The 21,070-nt window shown below is 36.3% G+C and overlaps 1 protein-coding gene and 1 long non-coding RNA gene across 8 annotated transcripts; both read left to right on the top strand.

Annotated features, from left to right (window-relative positions):
* The first annotated feature begins 3,064 nt into the window (after positions 1 to 3,064).
* Positions 3,065 to 5,518, top strand: LOC111412216. The gene is made up of 2 exons (XR_002705988.1): positions 3,065 to 3,929; positions 4,003 to 5,518. It is a non-coding gene; the product is annotated as an uncharacterized LOC111412216 (long non-coding RNA).
* Positions 5,519 to 13,732: 8,214 nt separating this feature from the next.
* Positions 13,733 to 21,064, top strand: LOC111412217 (probable starch synthase 4, chloroplastic/amyloplastic). 7 transcript variants are annotated; one of them, XM_023043046.1, is made up of 11 exons: positions 13,733 to 14,035; positions 14,849 to 15,125; positions 16,266 to 16,359; positions 16,503 to 17,532; positions 17,624 to 17,675; positions 18,491 to 18,613; positions 18,689 to 18,764; positions 18,866 to 19,050; positions 19,131 to 19,325; positions 19,553 to 19,624; positions 20,035 to 21,064. In XM_023043046.1, the coding sequence occupies exons 1-11, from the start codon at positions 13,887 to 13,889 to the stop codon at positions 20,272 to 20,274; spliced, it is 2,493 nt and encodes an 830-aa protein (XP_022898814.1). In that variant the 5' UTR covers positions 13,733 to 13,886; the 3' UTR covers positions 20,275 to 21,064. The 7 variants fall into 7 exon arrangements, 6 of the variants coding, with proteins under 6 accessions (XP_022898814.1, XP_022898815.1, XP_022898816.1 ...); XM_023043047.1 differs by having other exon boundaries at positions 13,733 to 13,964; positions 16,464 to 17,532; XM_023043048.1 differs by having other exon boundaries at positions 13,734 to 14,035; positions 16,262 to 16,359; positions 16,464 to 17,532.
* The last annotated feature ends 6 nt before the right edge of the window (positions 21,065 to 21,070 follow it).

Genomic DNA, 21,070 nt, shown 5'->3' on the forward strand with positions numbered 1-21,070 from the left:
TAAAAAATGGAAAACTTTTAAAAAAAAAAAAAAAAAAAAAAAAAGAAAACAGAGGAGAGCTTAGGCCACTCTACAAGTTTCACAACTCACCTAATAAAATTTATATTAAATCTTGCGGTTACAAAGTGACAAGAGCCATAACTCACCTCGTATGAAAGTACTAGATTCTCGTCTATAAAAATCACAACCAAATTTATATCAAGCTCTTGTTTGGTGTCGACTCTCACCATATTTTTAGGAAAATTTGCCCCGTTGAAAAATAGGTGGGCCCCTTTCCAGCCGTAATATTTTGACTCACAAAATTAGTTAAATTACCATAACTGTCCTTCTTTCAAAATTAGTGTATCAAATGTTAAAAGGATATAAATGTAATCATTTAGCAAAAAGGGCGGTTACCAAATTATCGTAAAAAAAATTCTAAACGTTTGGTGAGTATTAGCTTCAAACACGCGCTAAGATTTGAAGTTCCATTTTAGAAAATCAATCTTATTAAAATGAGCAACTTAACACCAAACATATTGATTAATATTTAAATTATGATATCTAGAACTGTTGAAGTTACAACACTGTCTATGTGATATATTCAATTAAAATTGTTGACCTCACTTGTTGTAGAGGTGACGTGACAAATAGATTCCAAATCTTCTAACATCCGTGCAAGTTTTAGTTCTGTACACTTGGACAAATTATTAGAATATATGGCTAGACTCTGACTATGGAGATGGTCGCAGACATTCTGACGATCAAGTCAATAGGATAAAATATGTAATTGGGTGTGGGACAGGCTTAGGGGACAAGTTTATCAAAAGTGAAGAGGAGATGGGAACTGGGATACAGTGAGGAACAAGATAGGAATAATGTAGTAGTATGGTGTGACAACATAAACTCGCATTACCTAAAAAATGAGACCACTTGTGATATTTTATAATGGAAGATGATGAAGGTAAGCCGTTGGATGAAGATACACATGGCTTCATCCACACAACTAGGCTTTCTTGTTTTAAGCATCAATTAATCATTCCTAGGTCATGCTGCAATGAGTGCGGCGATGACTGTAAGATTTGACATGACTTACCGATTGAATGGGGCAATCTTTTCAATGACATATCAAATCATTCATTTGCCATAAGATTTTTCATGATGATCATCTTTTGAAATGCCTCTAGCGTGTTCACTTTAGCTGCGGTTGCTCGATTGGATCTAATTTCGATATACAAGCTCGACTCGTTTGTATTAGTTCGACTTTGTCATATCGACTCGGACATTGGCGTCGCCACAATCACACGGCACCATATTAGTTCGACTTTGTCATATCGACTCGGACATTGGCGTCGCCACAATCACACAGCACATGTGCTCGTATATTTTTTGAAATAGATTTTGCCATATGGTGATTGAAGCCTCATTGACGAGACATAATAATAATTCCCAAGCCCATGTATGGATTACTTATATAATGCATGGACTTTAAGATTAAACAACATGTCGTGGTTTTGTTCTTGGATTATTTAAACTCCTTTGTGGAGGGACACATTTGTACCGTAGCATCATTAGTCCCCTAAGTCTAAGCATGCCTATTCATAGAATGCGTGGATTAATAATAATTGAACAAAAGACAAGCTTTGGCGATGCCCTTGCCTAAGGGATAAGCCACTGGAAACTGTTGAAGCCTATCACAAAGCTGAGCCTCATTGACGAGACATAATAATAATTCCCAAGCCCATGTATGGATTACTTATATAATGCATGGACTTTAAGATTAAACAACATGTCGTGGTTTTGTTCTTGGATTATTTAAACTCCTTTGTGAAGGGACACATTTGTACCGACTAGCATCATTAGTCCCCTAAGTCTAAGCATGCCTATTCATAGAATGCGTGGATTAAAGAAATAATTGAACAAAAGACAAGCTTTGGCGATGCCCTTGCCTAAGGGATAAGCCACTGGAAACTGTTGAAGCCTATCACAAAGCTGAAATACATTGAGGCGAGGCCCTTGTATGAAGGGCGAGCCACTGAAAACTATTAAAGCCTATCATAAGGCTGAAAGCCCTTTCATAAAGGCGAGCCACTAAAAACTATTGAGGCCTATCACAAGGCTGAAATAAGCTGTGGCTAGTCCCAGTATGAAGGGTGAGCCACTGAAAACTGTTGAAGCCTATCACAGGCTGAAATATGCTTTTCCATGATATGGCTTGATGAGACACATGCACACTGATGTGAAACATCTCACTTTCCTAAGAAAAGACAAACAAGCAGTTGACATACATTGAGGACAGGTGCCATACGCATTAAATGCTCAATGATGGCCCTTTGCTGTAACCATCAGAGTTGACACGCCTGAAGAGTATGTGTACTACATGGTAAAATTTGGAGCCTCAATTAAAATCTAGATAGGCGCCTTTTGGGATTCAATGGTTCTAATGGGCTTACAGTTGGACGTTCTTGATTTTATGGCATAATGATCAAATGGTTGGGATTCATACCCTTTGCCTATATAAGGGCACCCGTTGCTATTATGCAAGCTTTTTATATTGAAAATTTGTGTTAATCCTAAGAAAGTTCTAAGTTTTCTTTGCAACGCTTGGCGAATAAAGCAATTTTTCAGTTATCGTTCTTTTCCTGTGTTCGTTTTTGTTTCTATTTATATTGAAAATTTGTGTTAATCCTAAGAAAGTTCTAAGTTTTCTTTGCAACGCTTGGCGAATAAAGCAATTTTTCAGTTATCGTTCTTTTCCTGTGTTCGTTTTTGTTTCTATAAGTGTAGTAGTTGACATATATTGAGGACAGGTGCCATACGCATTAAATGCTCAATGATGGCCCTTTGCTGTAACCATCAGAGTTGACACGCCTGAAGAGTATGTGTACTACATGGTAAAATTTGGAGCCTCAATTCAAATCTAGATAGGCGCCTTTTGGGATTCAATGGTTCTAATGGGCTTACAGTTGGACGTTCTTGATTTTATGGCATAATGATCAAATGGTTGGGATTCATACCCTTTGCCTATATAAGGGCACCCTTTGCTATTATGCAAGCTTTTTATATTGAAAATTTGTGTTAATCCTAAGAAAGTTCTAAGTTTTCTTTGCAACGCTTGGCGAATAAAGCAATTTTTCAGTTATCGTTCTTTTCCTGTGTTCGTTTTTGTTTCTATAAGTGTAGTCTTAGGAAGAACACATTTTCTAATTGAATTTTGTAATTGTCTTACCAATGACTTTAATAACTAGGAAGACCAGTGTGTTAAAACCTCAGAACTAGGTGATCTTAGCGTACTAGCTGCTAAGATGGGTTTAATTGCTCTTATCTATACTGATAAGATTATGGAGGCTACGGGAGTCTCATAGTGCCTGGATAATGTAGGAGGGATCAGTAGATTAGAGTATAAGGTGGGGGCATCGTTATGGTTGATATGTATGAAACAGAGTCAACTAATCAGTTTTAGGGAAAGATGTAGGATCCTTGATAATATTGAGATGTTAGTACCCACTCCTGACAAATGAGCCTATTTTCCTAAGTAGGAGTGCATTGCTGTTAGCGAAGCCATTCTTTGTAGAGGCATGAGATTGCCTTTGCACCCCTTCTTTAGGTACATCATTAGACTATACAACATCGCCTCCACCTAGCTCTTTCTCAATGCTTGGAGCCATTTACTAAGGGTCTTTCTTTTGTGGAAAGAGGCCAGTGGGGACGAGGACATGCCTCCTCATGTCTTATATACCGGATTCCAACTTAGGAATTGTTCTAGGGATAAGGACAATAAAGGTGTTAATGTATTAATCCTTGGGGCTCGCATGTGTCCTTTATTTAGAACACTTCCATTTTCATTAAGAACTGAAAATCTTCCTATTTCTAGATTTGGGGTCAATGGTAGATAGTGGAGGACAATGTGGTACCAAAAATCACTGTTTCGACCCAGTATCATGAGTATAGTAAGTTTTGTTTTTCAAGCACTAGTATGCATTTTCATATTATTCATTATTTACTAACTTTGCCCTTATGCAGCTGTAGTCAACCGGTTAGAGCTCGAACCAGAGAAGTGGGCAGTTTGTAGATGCATTTAAGGCTTTTCTATCGACCAGAGGCAGTACAACAACTTGATTTCAAACTACAATATCTCTGTTAAACATCAATTGATGGCCTCGAAAGGTACAACCTATCTTCTTTAGCTTGTTGTTAATATATATTTTAAGTCTTAATGTTAATGGATCTGATACATTTGTGGAGAAACAAGAGAAAACAATTTACGCTAAGCCCGACCTGTTAACGCTGCATCACTTGGCGCGAGACAAGAAAAAATAAACCTTTGGGTATAACATTGCAGTTGATAAATCCCAGAGAAGAGAATTAACCTATATCTCTCATGAGAAGAAGACAACAATTGAGGATGCTAAAGTCAAAGGAGTAAGGTGAGAAATAAGAGGTCGCCAAGGAGAAGGCTGCAAAGAAAATTGTGGAAATCTCCAAGAATATCGACACCTCTCCTCATCCTACGAAGCAACTCATGATTGAGCAGTCCTAGAAAAGGCCTTTGTCCATAGAGCCCATTCAAGCCATTCAAATAATAGACTTGGAAGAGGTCAAGGAACAAGAGGAAAAAGCCTACTGAAGAGCCGAAGAGGCGAAGAGTATGCTAAGGGACTAGCCTTTGAAGGAAAAGCTTGTACGTTCTTGGAATGTCAGGTCGATGAACTAAATATTGCTTGTTTTGAAATGCTCTCCACTGAAGTCCAGCCCGTTGCGAGGGTTTGCCAAAACTATAGACTATAAGTACTCCAACTACGAAGATACCTACAATTCGGTTTATATGACGGAGACTGGCACCAGTAAGCCTTTAGTTAAGAAAACTTTTAGAGGATGGATGTGGCTAAGAATGAGGCGAAGAAGTTGATTGTGGAGTTCTCCATAGTGAATGAGGTAATTGAGGAGGCCAAGCTAAAGTAGATAGAAGAGAAATAGAGTATCACTTTCCTTAATGCTGAAAATATGAAATTGAAAAAGGAAGTGCACCTTTCCAAATTTGAAGTTCAAAGCCTAATGAAGTGGGTCAAAACTTTGATAACCTTTAGATGACCATCTCTTCTGATTTGGAGGTGGAAAACAAGGAAAAGGGAGAGCTGGGCTCTCAAAATAGCAAGTCAAATATTGAGGTGGCAAGCTTAAGGTAACAAGTCATTGAAGTGGGGCCTATTGCTGTTAGAGAGTACTAGGCACATTTCCATGAAATCATGGAGTATGATGGCCTTAGAGCTCATTAGAGAAAGGTGGGTACAAAGAGGTACTCGAAAAGCTTGAAGCTAATCATCCTGAATTGGACTTTTTGGTCCAAAAGGAGGAGTTTCTTTCGGTGTTCCCCACCACTCCTATGGAGGATGCATACTCTACCCAAGAGCTTGAAGATGAGGACGAAGCAGCTAAAACAGATGCCACATTATAGAGAAAGGCCCTTTCTTTGTCATTTTTAGTGTAAAAATGAGGCATATTCCTCTTCTGCGAATTTATTTGATGAAAAAATTCTCCTCTTGGTTGTTCCCATTGTTTTTCCCTTCGCAAATTGATAAAAGTATTACGACTTTGCTTTAGTTGTGTGTAAACAAGTATCACACTTTTGATATGGATAATATTTTAAACGATTCACCAAGTTAACCTACCTCATAGGCACATCGCCCCAACATTAAGGATTTGCTAATAATGGGATCGATGATTCGAGCGACAAATGTAATTTTATGTTTTAATCATTAACGCTTCCTCACAAATTATACACAGATTATATAATTGAACTAGTTGCATATTTGAATTGGACAGTAATTTGACCAACCTTCATGATCAAACTAATTAATGCGAACCGCATTCAAACAAACTTGTCGACCTTTGATTAGTGCAACACCTCGCCTAGTAATTGAATCGAGGCTTTCGATGAATCAAATTCGCAATGGTTATGGTAGATCGACATAAGGCATCGCTCAACAATGTTATTTCAACAATTTGAAAATTTCATTCGTGGTGTATTTATAATTATTTTAAATTATGATAGTGGGCTTTTGCTATTAATAATATCGATAATTCTAACAACTTACACGACTCATTTGACAATTGGGCCTAATTATCAAACACCATTTATACGATGTCCTCCTTATTGTAGGTGGAGGTGAATTTTGTTTGAGGTGCGTTAGCAATTTATAAAATATGATCATTTATTCATTAAAAAGAAAGCATATGCATAGGCTAAGGATGAAACTCCAGCTTTGGGAATGCAAATGATAAGCTAAAAAGTAGACTCTGCCTTAAATATGAGCCCAACTCATTTGTAACCCTTAAAGTGTTTAATATTGCATGGATGGATTGTGCCTTTCTACCTAGGTTTACAATTCTGTAAGTTTTGGGGCACAATTCTTCCAAGGTGTGATATGGGCCCTTCCAGTTGGGACCAAGGTTCCCACACTTGGTTTTTTTCGAAGGGACCAAAAACATTTTTAGTACAAGATCACCTCACTCAAATGACCTTTTCTTTATCTTAGCATTATAGTAGCAGGTCGTTTTCCTCTGATATGAGGCGAGCTTGACCTTCAAGTCATTTTCCATTCTTCAAGAAATATAAGTTCACACATTCTCAATGCACCATTTGATATCTCATCAAAATGTAAGCGACGAGGTGTAAGCAAACCTACCTCCACTAGGCTCAATTTTTCGGCTCCATAAGCCATATAAAATGGTCTCTTATAGTTTTGTTGATCACTTCTACCCGACCATTTGCTGGTGGATGATGATGTGTTGAGAAATGCTTCTTAATACCTAGCTCATCACATAGGTCTTTTACTTTTTTATTGTCGAATTGCCTCATATATTCAATACGATCAAATGGGAATTCCAAACCAATAAATGACGTTTTTTCTAAATAAACTTAGATGTGTTGGCTTTAGAGATTTTAGAAAGAAGTTTGGGCTCGACCCATTTGATGAAATAATCAATGGCGAAGGGCTCTCTTTGCACGTTGGAGAAGCATTGACATTTGTCGTACTTTCACACACCTAATGCATCTCTTTTTAGTATGGGCCAGTAATATCCTTGCTTGAGGATTTTTTGTGTCAGTGCAAGTCCCTTGGAGTGGTTGATGTACACTTCTTCATGGATCTCTCTTAGTGAATAGTTTGCCTTGCCATTTTCAGTACATCGTAAAAGGGGCGAGGAAAATCCTCTCTTGTAGAGCACTCTCCTCCTTGTTTTCTGGGCATCTTTTTTGCTATCCGGTAGTACTTGGTCTTTGAGGTACGTGATGATAGTCTGTATCCATGAGGGGGTGCAGTCGATCCACAACACTTCCTTTTTCTTCAATGTGGAGAGACTGGATAGATACTGATAAGTGTATTTTTGTACACTTTTAGACACTATAACAAGTTAATTATTGATTAAAGAAGCGGATATTGACTCACAATTGGGTGATTTTGGCTTTTGTAGGTCATTAACCCCAAAAGGTAAGAGAACAAGGCAAAAGGAAGTGAAAAAGGATCGAAAGCGTACAAAAATATGAATTTGGGGACCAAAGTTCACAAGTACCAAAAGTTCAAGGACCTATGCTTGCAATTTTGGAGGGCAAAAGTAATATGAAAATCAAAATTTGGGGACTATATTGTACATGATCAAAGTTGAGGTACCTTGTATACATTTAAATGAAGGACTAAGTTGGAAAAAGAAATGAAGAAAGCTTGCGCGCGATTGTGCTCGTGCGGGAGTCTCTTTGTGATCTCCTGAGACCAAAAGCCTTTAACGGTGCAAGCGCTGTCTTCTAACTGGGCGAATTTTTTCTGTTTCGCATAAATATTGAGATTTCTTCCACAATTTCACTTGAAGCAATTTTAGCCATTTAAATACCGATTTGTTAGTCATTTTTTAGAGCTTCTTTGGCTAGGTCTTCTTCCTCTTTCTTTATTTTTCTTTCAATTTTCTTTTACTTTTCTTTCATTTTCTCTTCTTTTTCTTCCCTTTTTTTTTTTGGGCATTTTGAAAGTGAAATCAAGAGCACAAGGAGAATACACATTCAAATAGGTAGAGAGATTTTGAGAAAATCGAGTTCAAGAGATTTTGCGAAAATCAATTTCAGGCCTTTATCATTATCAAAAAGCAAAAAAAAATGGTTGTATCTTGAATCTTATATTTTCTTCTATTGGTAATGTATTGCACAAGATTTTTTCATTTTTATCATATACTTAACATGGGCTAAATATCTGTGTTGGGATTTATGGTGGTAACTTAACCTAGCTTTTAATTAATTTTAATGTTTGCTCTTTAATGTTAAGTTATTCATTTTCATTTATTATTATTATTATTATTATTATTATTATTATTGCATTTTCATTGATGTGGCCAATGAATGATTATGTTTAGTGATTTGTACGTCGTTTGATAGAAGATTGTACATTTTAGATCAAATAGTAGAAACCTTATGTTTGTGTAAGCGAAAGAGATATACCTCTAACGCTTAGTGGAAACCCTAGGTTTGTGTAGGGTATAGAGATATATCCCTAACCCTTGGTGACCCATTGAGTTATTTTCACAAAGATTTAATGCGTTTGGTTTTAATCGACATAGAGATATAGTAAGTTAAACCAATTAATTAAAGTTAATTTCGCTCGAGAGAAGTAAATTAACTAAAATTGGAAGATAGGGTTTAACATCGTGAATGAGGAATTTGTTAATTAACTTGTGAAGAAATTAATTAGGCGACGGTTAAGCAAAACCATAAATCCTAACCATTTTTGTTTCCGAAATTCTCAAGATTTTTATATTTTCTTATTTTATAGGTTTTTAGTTAATTTCCTTATTCCAAAATCATAGTTTTAATTGTGTGTGTTTATTTTTATTTTTAGAATTAAATTAATTAAAGTTATGTAATCGAAAGTATACATTTCTTAAGGGATCGACAACCCTAACTCGAAAGGTCCACTTTATTACTTGAACGTGATTCGTGTACTTGCGACATGTACTTTTAGCGAATAGTTACTCCAATGAGTGCCATTTTTAGCAGGTCAAAATCTTTATTGCTAGCTAATTTGGATAAAGCATCATCGGCATTAGCATTTTTTGTTTGCGAAATGTGCATTGGCTCGAACTTTCCAAATGAAGGAAATTAGGTACATTACGGGCTTAAGGTATGAGGCCATACCCTTACCCATTGCAGTGAAATTACTATTAACCTGGCTCACCACTAATTGAGAATCTCTCTATATGTATACCATTTTAACTTGCATTTCCTTAGTTAATCTGAGGCTAGCCAAGAGAGCTTCATATTTAGTAGCATATTGGAAGCCTTAAATTGAACCTCACTGCACAATTGAGCTTGCGGCCTTCAAGGCTCACCAAGACCATTTTGTTGAATGGAGGTTTAAAGAGAATGTTAACTGAGCTCCTATTGTATTCTCCATCAACATTCGTTTTAATCCATTGTGAGCTACTATGACCATTATTACTAGGGCATCGCAGTGAGAAAAATGTAGACATGCTGTGTCCTCTTGAGTGAAGATAATATGAGAAGCTTATCATTGGAGGGTCTTGCGGCTCTTTCGCATAATTCCTTTGGGAATCTCTAGTCTCAGGCCCGACGTATGAACCTTTAAAAATGGTATCTATTTTGCGTATGGGTTTGACATTCCTTTCTGTCTAGGGTCTTCTCCCTTACCTCTATCCCTCTAGGCCCTTGACCCATTTTCTTTGTCTCCTTGGTTGAGAGAAGCCTTTCTAGAGGTCTTATCGCCTCACCCTACACAAGCCTGAGCAGGACATATCCCTTCTTTGGCTATGATTTCTCTTGGAAAGGTACGATAAGAAGTGGCAATCCCTAGTACTATGTTGAGAACTTTGGTGATAAGAACAATAGGGGTCCAACCTTATGCTCGCTTCTTCCTTTATTTTATCTGCCTATACTCCTAGCATGAAGCAGTTGCCTAGATATAATTAGCGAGGCATCCTCGTATGCCAAAGTTGGTATAGGATTTAGTGTGGCGGAAGTGAGGTCCTGGCTAGATGTTTGGGTCATTGCATGCCCGGCTTGGTTTTACCGATGATCTACCAAGTGAAAAGTAGGGCCTCTTCCTCTTTGCTTTTGTACGGTATGAGTCCCATGACGGTCCATTGCGCCGGTCAACCAATTCTCTTTTAACAATTTCATGACTTGTTATTTCTGGTGGCCATTCATAGGTGGTCAGATTGACATTTTGCACATCTCATCGAAAGACAGCATTTATATTGAGGCCTTTTCTCATGGCAGAAAAGGTTTCTCTATATTTGACTTGTATGCAATAAGTCATCTCATCCAAGAAGCGTTCCATGGAGCTTTCTTGAGTCTCATTTGGCAGCCGTCTCATATCCTGGAGGCATTGAATGGGTGCTTCTCGTTCTTTGCTAGCTGCATATCACTTCAGGAATGCATTTTTAAGTTTTGGCCAACTTTTAATGCTTATAGTCGGTAATTTACTGTACTACATTTCAATCGCTCTGCTTAAGTTTAACTCAAACACTCCACATTTTATTGTTGGTGACTCTCCTCTTAGGCTTATGTGGCTTTTATAGTTGTTGAAGTACTTCATCGGGTCTTCCTTTCCTTTATATTTCGGGATCTTTGGGAGTACAAAGTGTATGGGTACCAAGATGTCTCTTAGGTCTTGGAGAAAGGTAAGTTATCGTCCTTGTTATCCAAGTCACATGATCTTTGGGGTCCATTAAAATCTTTATACTCCTTCGCCTGGTAACGAGGAGGTGGTTGGGATGGGCTAGCTTATATTCTTTGCTTTTGTTAACCTCTCATTTCTAACCTATTTTTATACAGTGAAGCTTGACTCTGAGCCGTATGTATTCTCTAGGCCTATGCACGAGTGGTGTTTGGGACCTACTTGTAGGTTCCAGAGGTTATTGAAATGACCTATTCTTTGGCCTTTGTGAAGGGACTATCTTTCAAACATACTGATAGATATCTGAGGCCCTTGTTTGTATACAGGAGGAACATTGAACTGAGTTTCCTTAAGCAGTTCAGAAACATGGTTTGTTGAATTATCTATACCTACTTTCCTTTCTATGGGGCTTTCTTATCTAGCATAGCGATGGGATGGAGCCTGCGGAGTTTGCACTTCATCCTCTTCTTGATGAAAATGGTCTTCCTGGGATGTGGGTGGGACATTTGATAGCCTACTTGATTTTGCATGTGCCTCAGGAATTCTTGTAGGGCAGCATTCTATTGAGTTGCACCATTATAGTGATCTTCCTAGCAAGTAGAGCTGCCACTCTTGATCCACCCCACCTGTGATTATTAGGTGGTCAGAGATGAGATGTCATGTTCTAGGGACCATTTCCTCAGGGGAAGCATATTTCCCTCCCGAATTTATGATGAATGGGAACTTTCCTTCAAAGAGGCTTTGTTTGACATGAATATTACACAAGATACAAGGGGAACACTTCAAGTAATTATTCTTTGAGAATTTTCCTTCACTTATAGGGCTTCCACTTGTTCTTTCTTTAAGAACAAAAACCTTTTCAAAGGGAGGGGAAAGGATTTGTATTTTTTCAGTAGCATTTTTCACCTGGATTTTTGTGGTTATTATAAGACAGTTCCTACTGACAGTGCTAATCTATTGACAACACATTTGTAGATACGACGTGACAAATAGATTCAAACTCTTCTAGCATCCATGTAAGCTTTAATCCTGCACAATTGGACAAATTGTTAGAGTATATGGCCAAACTCCGATGGTGGAGTGGCCCCATGCGCTTTAACAATCAAGTCAATAGGATAAAATATGTAATTGGGTGTGGGACAGGCTTAGGGCACAAGTTTATCAAAGTGAAGAGGGTTCAGAACTGTGGATATAGTGAGGAACAAAATGAAAATAATATAAAAGTATGGTGTGAGAATAAAAATAATAGTGAGGCATTACAAGAAAAAAAGGGACTACTTGTGGTCTTTTATCATAGAAGATGATGAAGGTAAGTCAGTGGATGAAAATATACGTGGCTTTATCCACGCAACTAGGCTTTCTTGTCATAAGCATCAATCAATCATTCCTACACCATGCCGTAATGAGTGTGGGGTGATTGTAAGACTTGACATGACTTATTGATTGAGTGGGACAGCCCTTTCTGTGACATGTCAAATCATCCACTTGCTATAAGATCTTTCTTGAAGATCCTCTCTTGAGATGCCTCTATCATGGTTTGGCGACTCGATTGGATTCGATTTTGGCATACAAGTCCGACTCATTTGTATTAGTTTAGCTCCATCATATTGGCTCAAACATTGGTAGCCGCACAATCACTCGGGGAATGTGCTCGTATTTTTTTGCAATAGATTTGCCACATGGTGTTTGGAGCCTCAATAACGTGGCGTAACAAAAGTTAAAATTATATGACTTGTTTAACTGTGCCTCTCATTCAATGCAACCTAGATTGATATTGTAATACTAGCGATAATATTGAGCAATGAGAAAGTTAATTAATAGATTTAAGATCATGAATAAAATGTAAAACATCACATTTAGATGAACGAATACTAACTTCAGCTAATTTTCTCCCGAGGTAGTCTAGTTAGCATATCAGCCAGACTGCTACTTCTTCCCACAACCACCGACGTCACTACCATCCATACATGCAAAAGATGAATTCGTATAGTTTGTTTCGGGCTATATATGAAGACATTTTTGTTACATTGAATTTGACCTCATATACTTAATAAGAAATCTATTGTTAAATTTTATGTGTTATATAAACAAAACTTTTGACAAGTAAGGGTGTGTTTGAGCCTCATTATTTGATAGAACAAATTTTGTAACAATGATTTTTTGAAAAATATATGATTAAAAAGTAGGAAAAAGTTTTAGATTTATAAAATTACTGTACTAGAAGAACGTGTGATTGAAAAAGAATTTTAAAAAATATAAAATTTTATATGATGGGGGCTTAAACATGGACTAAATTTCACTAACAATACTATTTGTACATCATGATTTACTAATGATGTGGATTATATTAACCTACTTCTATATGATTTTTTCCATTTTCATTTTCTCTCCCTCTTTTTTATATCACTATAGTCTCGTTTGGCCCTCATTTTTTCAAATTAAAATGGGTGAAATATTATTTTTTTTGGAGAATGAGTGATTGAAAAAGAAAGAAAATTTTTCGATTTATGTGTAATATTATTTTATAAAAAATTATGTGATTAAAAATATGATAGAAAAAAATGAAATTTAATTTGATGAGGACACACGGGGCTACATCAATTGATAAAACATGATACATAAGTAGTAATAAAATATTTCACATTACTTTTGTACTCTTTTACTTTATCCCAAACCAAACTTATGTCCCACACATAAATCCACAATCTATCATGTGGATCCCATCTAAATCCACAATCCACCTTAGCTCCCTTGGACTATCATGTACCGTATATTAACCTCTGGAAAAGGATTCGAAAAATCTCCTGAGAGAGGAGAAGAGGATATAAGCAGTCGTTGGTCCAAAGCAAACGTTAAATTGTTTCCTTGCACGAGGAATACTCAAATTCTATCTCACAAACTATCGCACCATCTATAAGTAGTATTAAAATATTTCACATTACTCCTGTACTCTTTTACTTTATCCCAAACCAAACTTATGTCCCACACATAAATCCACGATGTATCATGTGGACCCATCTAAATCCACAATCCACCTTAGTTCCCTTGGACTATCATGTACCGTATATTAACCTCTCGAAAAGGATTCGAAAAATCTCCTGAGAGAGGAGAAGAGGATATAGGCAGTCGTTGGTCCAAAGCAAACGTTAAATTGTTTCCTTGCACGAGGAATACTCAAATTCTATCTCACAAACTATCGCACCATCTGTGTGTGTGAATACGTCGTCAATGGAGGCGAAGCTATCAACGTGTTTTCTCAATGGAGGATGTTATGGCGGCGGAGGGACGAAGTTTAATCAAGTTAATGTACGATTCTCTCCTATGCCTTCTCGCCGTTTGCTCCCTGCTTCTTGTAAGATGCGTCAGCGTAATTTCGGGTGCTGCAATTTCATCTAATTTCCATTATCGTTTAATTTCATTTGCCAAAATAATAATACTGTTTTGATAATGTATCGTTTCATATTTTTCTTTGATGTCAGTTGAAGTTTAACAAATTTTTAATCCATGTGGATTAATTTACTTGACATTGTCGAAGAGTTCATTTGCAAGTAATTGGGGGCATTGGAACTGGGATTTTGAAATACTTCAATTAAATTATGAATGAGGTTTTTGATCAATTTCAGTTTTAGGTTTCAATTCCATACGTCGAATCTCTAAAACATAAGTTTAATTGCAATATAGAATCCGACAAAAAGTACAACAGCAAAAAATAAAGAGAGTAGTTGGCTTTGCTTCTTTTATAGAACAAGCCAGCTTTTTGGGCAGTACCACTCTTGATATTTTCCAAGAAACCCAGAAAGAAGATAATTTTTGGGGTTCAATTTCGAAGTGCCGGATCTAAAAAACGTCATTTCAATTGCAATGTGAAATCCAAAAAATAAAACAGCAACAACAAATAAGAGCATAGTTAGCTTTGCTTCTTCCACGTTAGAAGGGCAGTATCACTCTTGATATTGTCCAAAATAAGACAACTTTGTCTCCTTTTTTACATTTGAGCTAAGGCACACATGCTCTCAATAGCTTCATGAATCATTTTTTTGCCACATGGTTCATTGTTATAATCAAAATTGTCAAAATGTTCTTCTCAAATGTTTCACCACTATACAATATTTTCTTCATTTTTGATATTTTTTCATTTTGAGCTCTAGACATTTGATGATATTAGTAACTGAGGACCAAAATATTTACAGTCCACAAAATAAGAGGCAGCAACCGAAGAAGATCAACCTTGATCATCCAGAAAATACAAATATTCAGGTGAACGGTGATGAAGGCTCGGATCCAGGCATATCCTTCAAAGACAGCAATTCAGATTCAATTGAAGAGATTAAGCCCATTTCTGATGATAGTATCCCTATTACTAGAGAAGCTGAACATATAAATGAAGAAGATGCAAGGAATTCTTCTGCACCAAATGGAGTTGACTCTGTGGCAGAAGCTAAAAATTCGTCAAAGATTATGCATTCGGTATGAATCAAAACTTTACTTCTCCATGAATTTTTTCAATCTTGTATTAATTATTTACTTATGCTTTTTTAAAAATGCAAAGATAAATGTAAGCATTATTACCTCTCCTTCAATCTTAAATTGTTGATCTAATTTTTAAAGAAGAAAATATTAACTTTTCCAATTGTAGATAGTCAATTCTGAATGTTTCATGAGCTATCGTTATGTTATATGTTGTTTGGACTCAGGTGTAGGTGTTGAACACTGGTATAGATCATAAGTATAAGCCACACAATTTTTGTCCGATGCTGTATAAGTAAATTTGACATTAAAATATATTTTTTTTGTCAGATTATCTTGACTTCGGATAAGGATGCTGTATAAGTAAATTTGACATTATAAAATATTCAAGTTAATGTTTGAGAAAGAATGTACTTTGTAACTAAAACACTACAGTAGAGAAGGCATATTCTGTTCCTATTTTTAGTGAAATTTAGTTATTGGTTAGTGTTAGGTACTTGTCTCAGTGAAGAGTCATGCACTTTATAAAGGTCAATACGCTTGCCTATTCTGAGCTCTGCCAGTTTCCATATTCTTTTCAAGAAATCATTGCATTGAGTGTTTTTTTAATCACGAAACACCTTCTCAGTCGTTTCTAAACACATTTTCATGATGATTATCTATATAATAAATTACTTGTTCAATGATGGGGTGATTTTTCAAACACTGCGCAAGTTTGTTTCATATTTTAGCTCTTCATAAATTTTATACTGTGAGCTTGAGGCAGATGGTATCTATTTAGAATAGTCTTTCAAAAAGAATAACATAATTTGATTTTTATTAAATTTGTCTTAACTGATTCTTGGCACTTGTGTGAGAGATTTTTTTTAAGAAGTGACTATTAGAAAAGTTTCTTATTTTATCTTCTTATTTTTTTATTTTTTTTTGGTGAATGTGTGATTGAAAATTAGGGAAAAGTTATGGGAAAACGTGAAAAATAAATCATTTTTATTTTGGGAGAATGTGTGGTTGAAAATGAGTGTGGAGAGAAGTGATTCTCAAAGAATCAAAATCAGACAAGGGCTTGGTCTTCATTTTTCTGAACAGTAAGAGTAAGAGAATAATTGTGAATCTTGTTAAATCATTTTTTCTTTAAGGCAGTCCACCAATATACTGGGGACATCGGAAGGTGGGGAGCAACTTTCAGGCATTCATCTTGAAGATTTGATTGGGATGATAAGAAATGCTGAAAAAAGTGAGTCCTTTTTCTCTCAAACCACCCGTTACAGTTTTTAGGTTGTGTACTATGTTGTTATGTTTTGGGAACTTCACCTAACTTACATGCTAATCATGCTATAGATATTCATCTTCTTAACCATGCTCGCATCCGTGCACTAGATGATCTTGAAAAGATTCTTCATGAAAAAGAGGTTCTACAGGGAGAAATCAATATTTTGGAGACGAAACTGGCTGAAACTGATGCACGGCTGAGAGTAGCTGCTCAAGAAAAGATACACGTAGAACTCCTTGAAGACCAATTAGAAAAGCTACGAAATGAATTGTCTAGCAGGAATAGCAGCGAAGAGCTCGTGTACAATGTGAATAATTCACTCCCTTTTTCTCAAAGTAATGATGTGAATTCTTATAGTGAAGAATTCGATGTATGGAAAACAGAAAATATCTCACTCAAGAATGAGCTACAAGCTCTAAAGACACAGCTTTTTAATCTCAAGAAAACAGATGAACGTGTTCAAATATTGGAGGAAGAAAGAATATCTTTGGAATCATCTCTAAAAGAATTGGAGTTTAAATTCTCTGCTTCTCAGGAAGATGTTTCCAACATTTCTTCTCTAAAAGCAGAATGCAAAAATCTGTATGAGAAGGTGGAGCATTTGCAGCAGTTGTTAGAAAACGCAACCAAACAGGCTGACCAAGCTATTTTAGCATTACAGCAAAACCAGGAGCTCCGTAAAAAGGTTGACCAGCTCGAAAAATCCCTTGAAGAGGCTAATGTCTATAAGCTCTCATCAGAGAAAATGCAACAATATAATGAACTAATGCAACAAAAAATACAAATTCTCGATGAGCGTCTTCAAAGGTCAGATGAAGAAATAGAATCTTATGTTCAATTATATCAAAACTCTATGAAGGAATTTCAAGATACGCTTACTAATTTGAAAGAAGAAAGCAAGAAAAGATTACGTGATGACACTGTAAATGAAATGCCTTCGGAATTTTGGAGTCGATTATTGCTAATGATTGATGGATGGTTTCTCGAGAAGAAGGTTTCAGCGGAAGATGCAATGCTGTTGAGAGATATGATTTGGAAGAGAGATGGAAGTATTCATAATGCATACATGTCAAGTAAGGAAAAGACTGAGCGCGAAACCATTGCCACATTTCTCAGATTAACATCATCAACGTCAAGGTAAGTACATTTATATTGTGATTAGGACTTCCTACATACTACATGCTGGTTTCTAACCTGTATTTTTTTTTTTTTTTTTTTTAATGTTTAGTCCAAGATTACATGTCATTCATATTGCAGCTGAGATGGCACCCGTTGCTAAGGTATACTTCAACTAGTAGTACGGTGGATGCACTTTTTTCTGCTCTAATTATTTATGATCTTCAAAGTCCACTATAATTATTCCATGGTACTATTTCTTTATGACCATTGGAGCATCAGTTGATGTGCGTATTTAATGGATAGACGAGTTCTGTCATAATTTATCATTTGGGGGATATTTTCATAGAGAGAGGCATGAATTAATAAAGTAATGAACAGGAGAAGTGTAAACTTGAAAGGGAAAGGGTATTGAACATAAGAAACATTGCTTTCTTTAAAATCCATGAAGGGATTAAATAAAGTCATTCTTTGAATTGTGGATTAATACTGAACAGTGGAAATGGAGTAAATGCGTGGTTAATATTTTTCAATTCGTTATAAACATCTTCAATGATTTTGAGACCCCCATATGAAGAGTTTCACCAACACAATTCAAACCTGCAATGTTTCTCATATGAAGAGTTTCACCAACACAATTCAAACCTGCAATGTTTCCCCGTTTCTTTATTTTGTTTTGTTTTCTTTCTTTCAATTTTTGTCCGTATGGGCAGCATGGTGGTGGGGAATCTGATCATCTAATTTTTTGTAATTGAGTCTAGAAGGGATCTAGAAGATTTTTGGAATACTATATGAGATGCGTGTGTATGTATCAGTCAACGTGCCCATTTAACCAGTGATCTTATTCACATATGCACGTGTGCTTGAAAATAGGGATGTTGCAAGGAAATTTCCAGCTGTGCTTCTTTTGGCACATATATCTGGATACGCATTTTGTGTTAACTTGAATTATTAAAGAGTTTTCTTGTTTGTGTTTCAGGTTGGTGGTTTAGGTGATGTTGTGACTGGTCTAAGTAAAGCACTGCAGAAGAAAGGTCATCTTGTGGAAATTGTGCTGCCAAAATATGACTGCGCGCGTTATCAGCTTGTTCAAGACTTAAAGGTACTTGAAAATTGATATGCATATTCTTATCCTGGCATAATCTAATTTATTGCAAACTGATGGCATGTAATGCAGGCCTTAAACGTGCCTGTTGAGTCGTACTTCGATGGCCGATTATACAAAAATAAAATCTGGACAGGCACTGTTGAAGGTTAAAAATGTTATTACTTATGCCTATACTTTTTCATACGCATCAATTTATTGTTGTTCCATTTAAATTTTGTACTTGACCATGAATTTGAATTCTCTCAGGCCTTCCTGTTTATTTTATTGAGCCTCAACATCCTGGTAATTTCTTCTGGAGAGGTCAATTTTATGGAGAGAACGATGATTTTAAGAGATTCTCATTCTTCAGCAGGGCGGCACTCGAACTACTTCTACAAGTTGGCAAGAAACCAGATATTATTCATTGTCATGATTGGCAGACAGCTTTTGTTGTATGGATGTGATAGACTTAGTTAATTACTTCTCACCTTTTTAGAGTTTATGCTTCAATTTTAATTTTTTTTTTTTACAGGCACCGCTTTATTGGGATCTATATGTGGCAAAAGGACTTAATTCAGCTAGAATTTGTTTTACATGCCACAATTTTGAATATCAAGGAACTGCACCAGCTACAGAATTAGCATCATGTGGTCTTGACGTTTATCATCTAAACAGACCAGATAGGATGCAGGACAACTCGGCACAGGATAGGATAAATCCTATTAAGGTAGCAGGAGGAACTGTTTTGATAAGTTCAAATCCATTATTATTGTCAAACTAAAAGTGACACAAGTTCATTATGCAAAGCTTTACAAATTCTCTATTGCACAAACCACTAATCTAGGCAAATGCCTCACCCCCTATGCCCCCATGGATAAAGTAGGGAAGCTTTTATCATCTTCTTCCAATTCATTATTCTGTCAAAACTTTTCACAAGTTCCTGTCTTTTATCAGGGTGCAATTGTATTTTCCAATATTGTGACAACAGTTTCACCAACCTATGCACAAGAGGTGCGGAGTGCTGAGGTATGCATAATACCATTGAGTTTGTGAATGTCAAATGCTACTGTACTGTTACCTCTGTTTTTCTGTGCTCTGGGTTCCCACAACTAGGTCTGTGTGGTCAATCCAGACTGACCAGTAGAGTGGGGATTACTTTCCTAAAATGTGGGCATATACATAAATTTTGAAAATGAACAAACTTTTGACCACCTTAGCCAGCACCAAATTCTCTCTACATAATCTTGTTTTCTCAGGAAACACAAAGTGATAAGGTTGTCAAATAGATATATTTATAGGAATCTGTGAAAATTTGGAAAGAAGTCCTTTAGCAATTTAAAAGGGATAAGTATGAAGCAAGATTGCCAGTTTGATGAGGTACTCTATATTAATGTTTACCAAGGTCTTAACTTGTATATTTCATTTTTCCTATACAGGGAGGACAAGGCCTTCATGCAACACTTCACTCTCATTCTAAGAAGTTTGTTGGAATTCTAAATGGAATTGATACTGAAGCATGGAATCCAGCTACTGATAATTTTCTAAAAGTTCAGTATAATGCGTATGATATTGAGGGCAAAGCAGAAAATAAAGAAGATTTAAGAAGATGTCTCAGGCTTTCTTCTCGTGATGTCAGGCGGCCATTAGTAAGTCTGTATGGTTTTTATACTGAATAGCCCTACTGCCGTAATGGAAGGACAATAAATTGGAATTAAATCATGTGGCAGTTTCCAATTTCGACAAAAATATAAATATTCTGTACCCTAGGAAAATGTGCGCCTATTGATACATATTGCTTGATGTAGAGGTAAATACCTAGAGTTGACAACCTAATATTGTGGATTTTGAATTTGCATTCTTTGGCATAAATGTTGCCAAGTTCTTCAGTCAGCTGATTTATTCCCTATAGTTTTGTCCATTAAGTTTTTCCACCGAGAGTTGGAAGGAAGAATTATCCATTTCAAATGAACTCACGGTTGGAGCGAGTTCTGTTTCATATGTAACTGACTTGGAATTTGCTGAATTTTGGCTGCTGGTGGTGTTTTCCGCCATTGACCTGCCATGTTTGGGTTAGAGCCGTGGCTCTGATACCATATGGAATGAAGAGAAAAAAATATGTATTCCATATTGCTCAATGATTATTACAAGCATTCCGCACTCAATATATAATACAATAGGAGATGATGGGAAGGAATGTAATCTTCTAAATAAGGAAAAAATAAAATTATTCCTAACTAAACAATTAAACATAATTTACAATTAATCAAGTATCCCATAATTTCGGGATTTCTTCATCGCTCTCCAACTCTTTTCCTTTCATAGATTCCTCTCTGCGTGAGAATGTCATTTCTAGAATTAACAAGAGTAGGATTAGAAGAAATTGGAAAACAAATGGAGCTTCCAGGTGTAGCAACCGGTAAGACTTCCCAAATGCAATCATCCTTTTTGTCACTCTCCCCTGAAGAAAACATT

This window comes from Olea europaea, chromosome 16 (assembly GCF_002742605.1).
Source record: "Olea europaea var. sylvestris chromosome 16, O_europaea_v1, whole genome shotgun sequence".
Lineage (NCBI taxonomy): Eukaryota > Viridiplantae > Streptophyta > Magnoliopsida > Lamiales > Oleaceae > Olea > Olea europaea.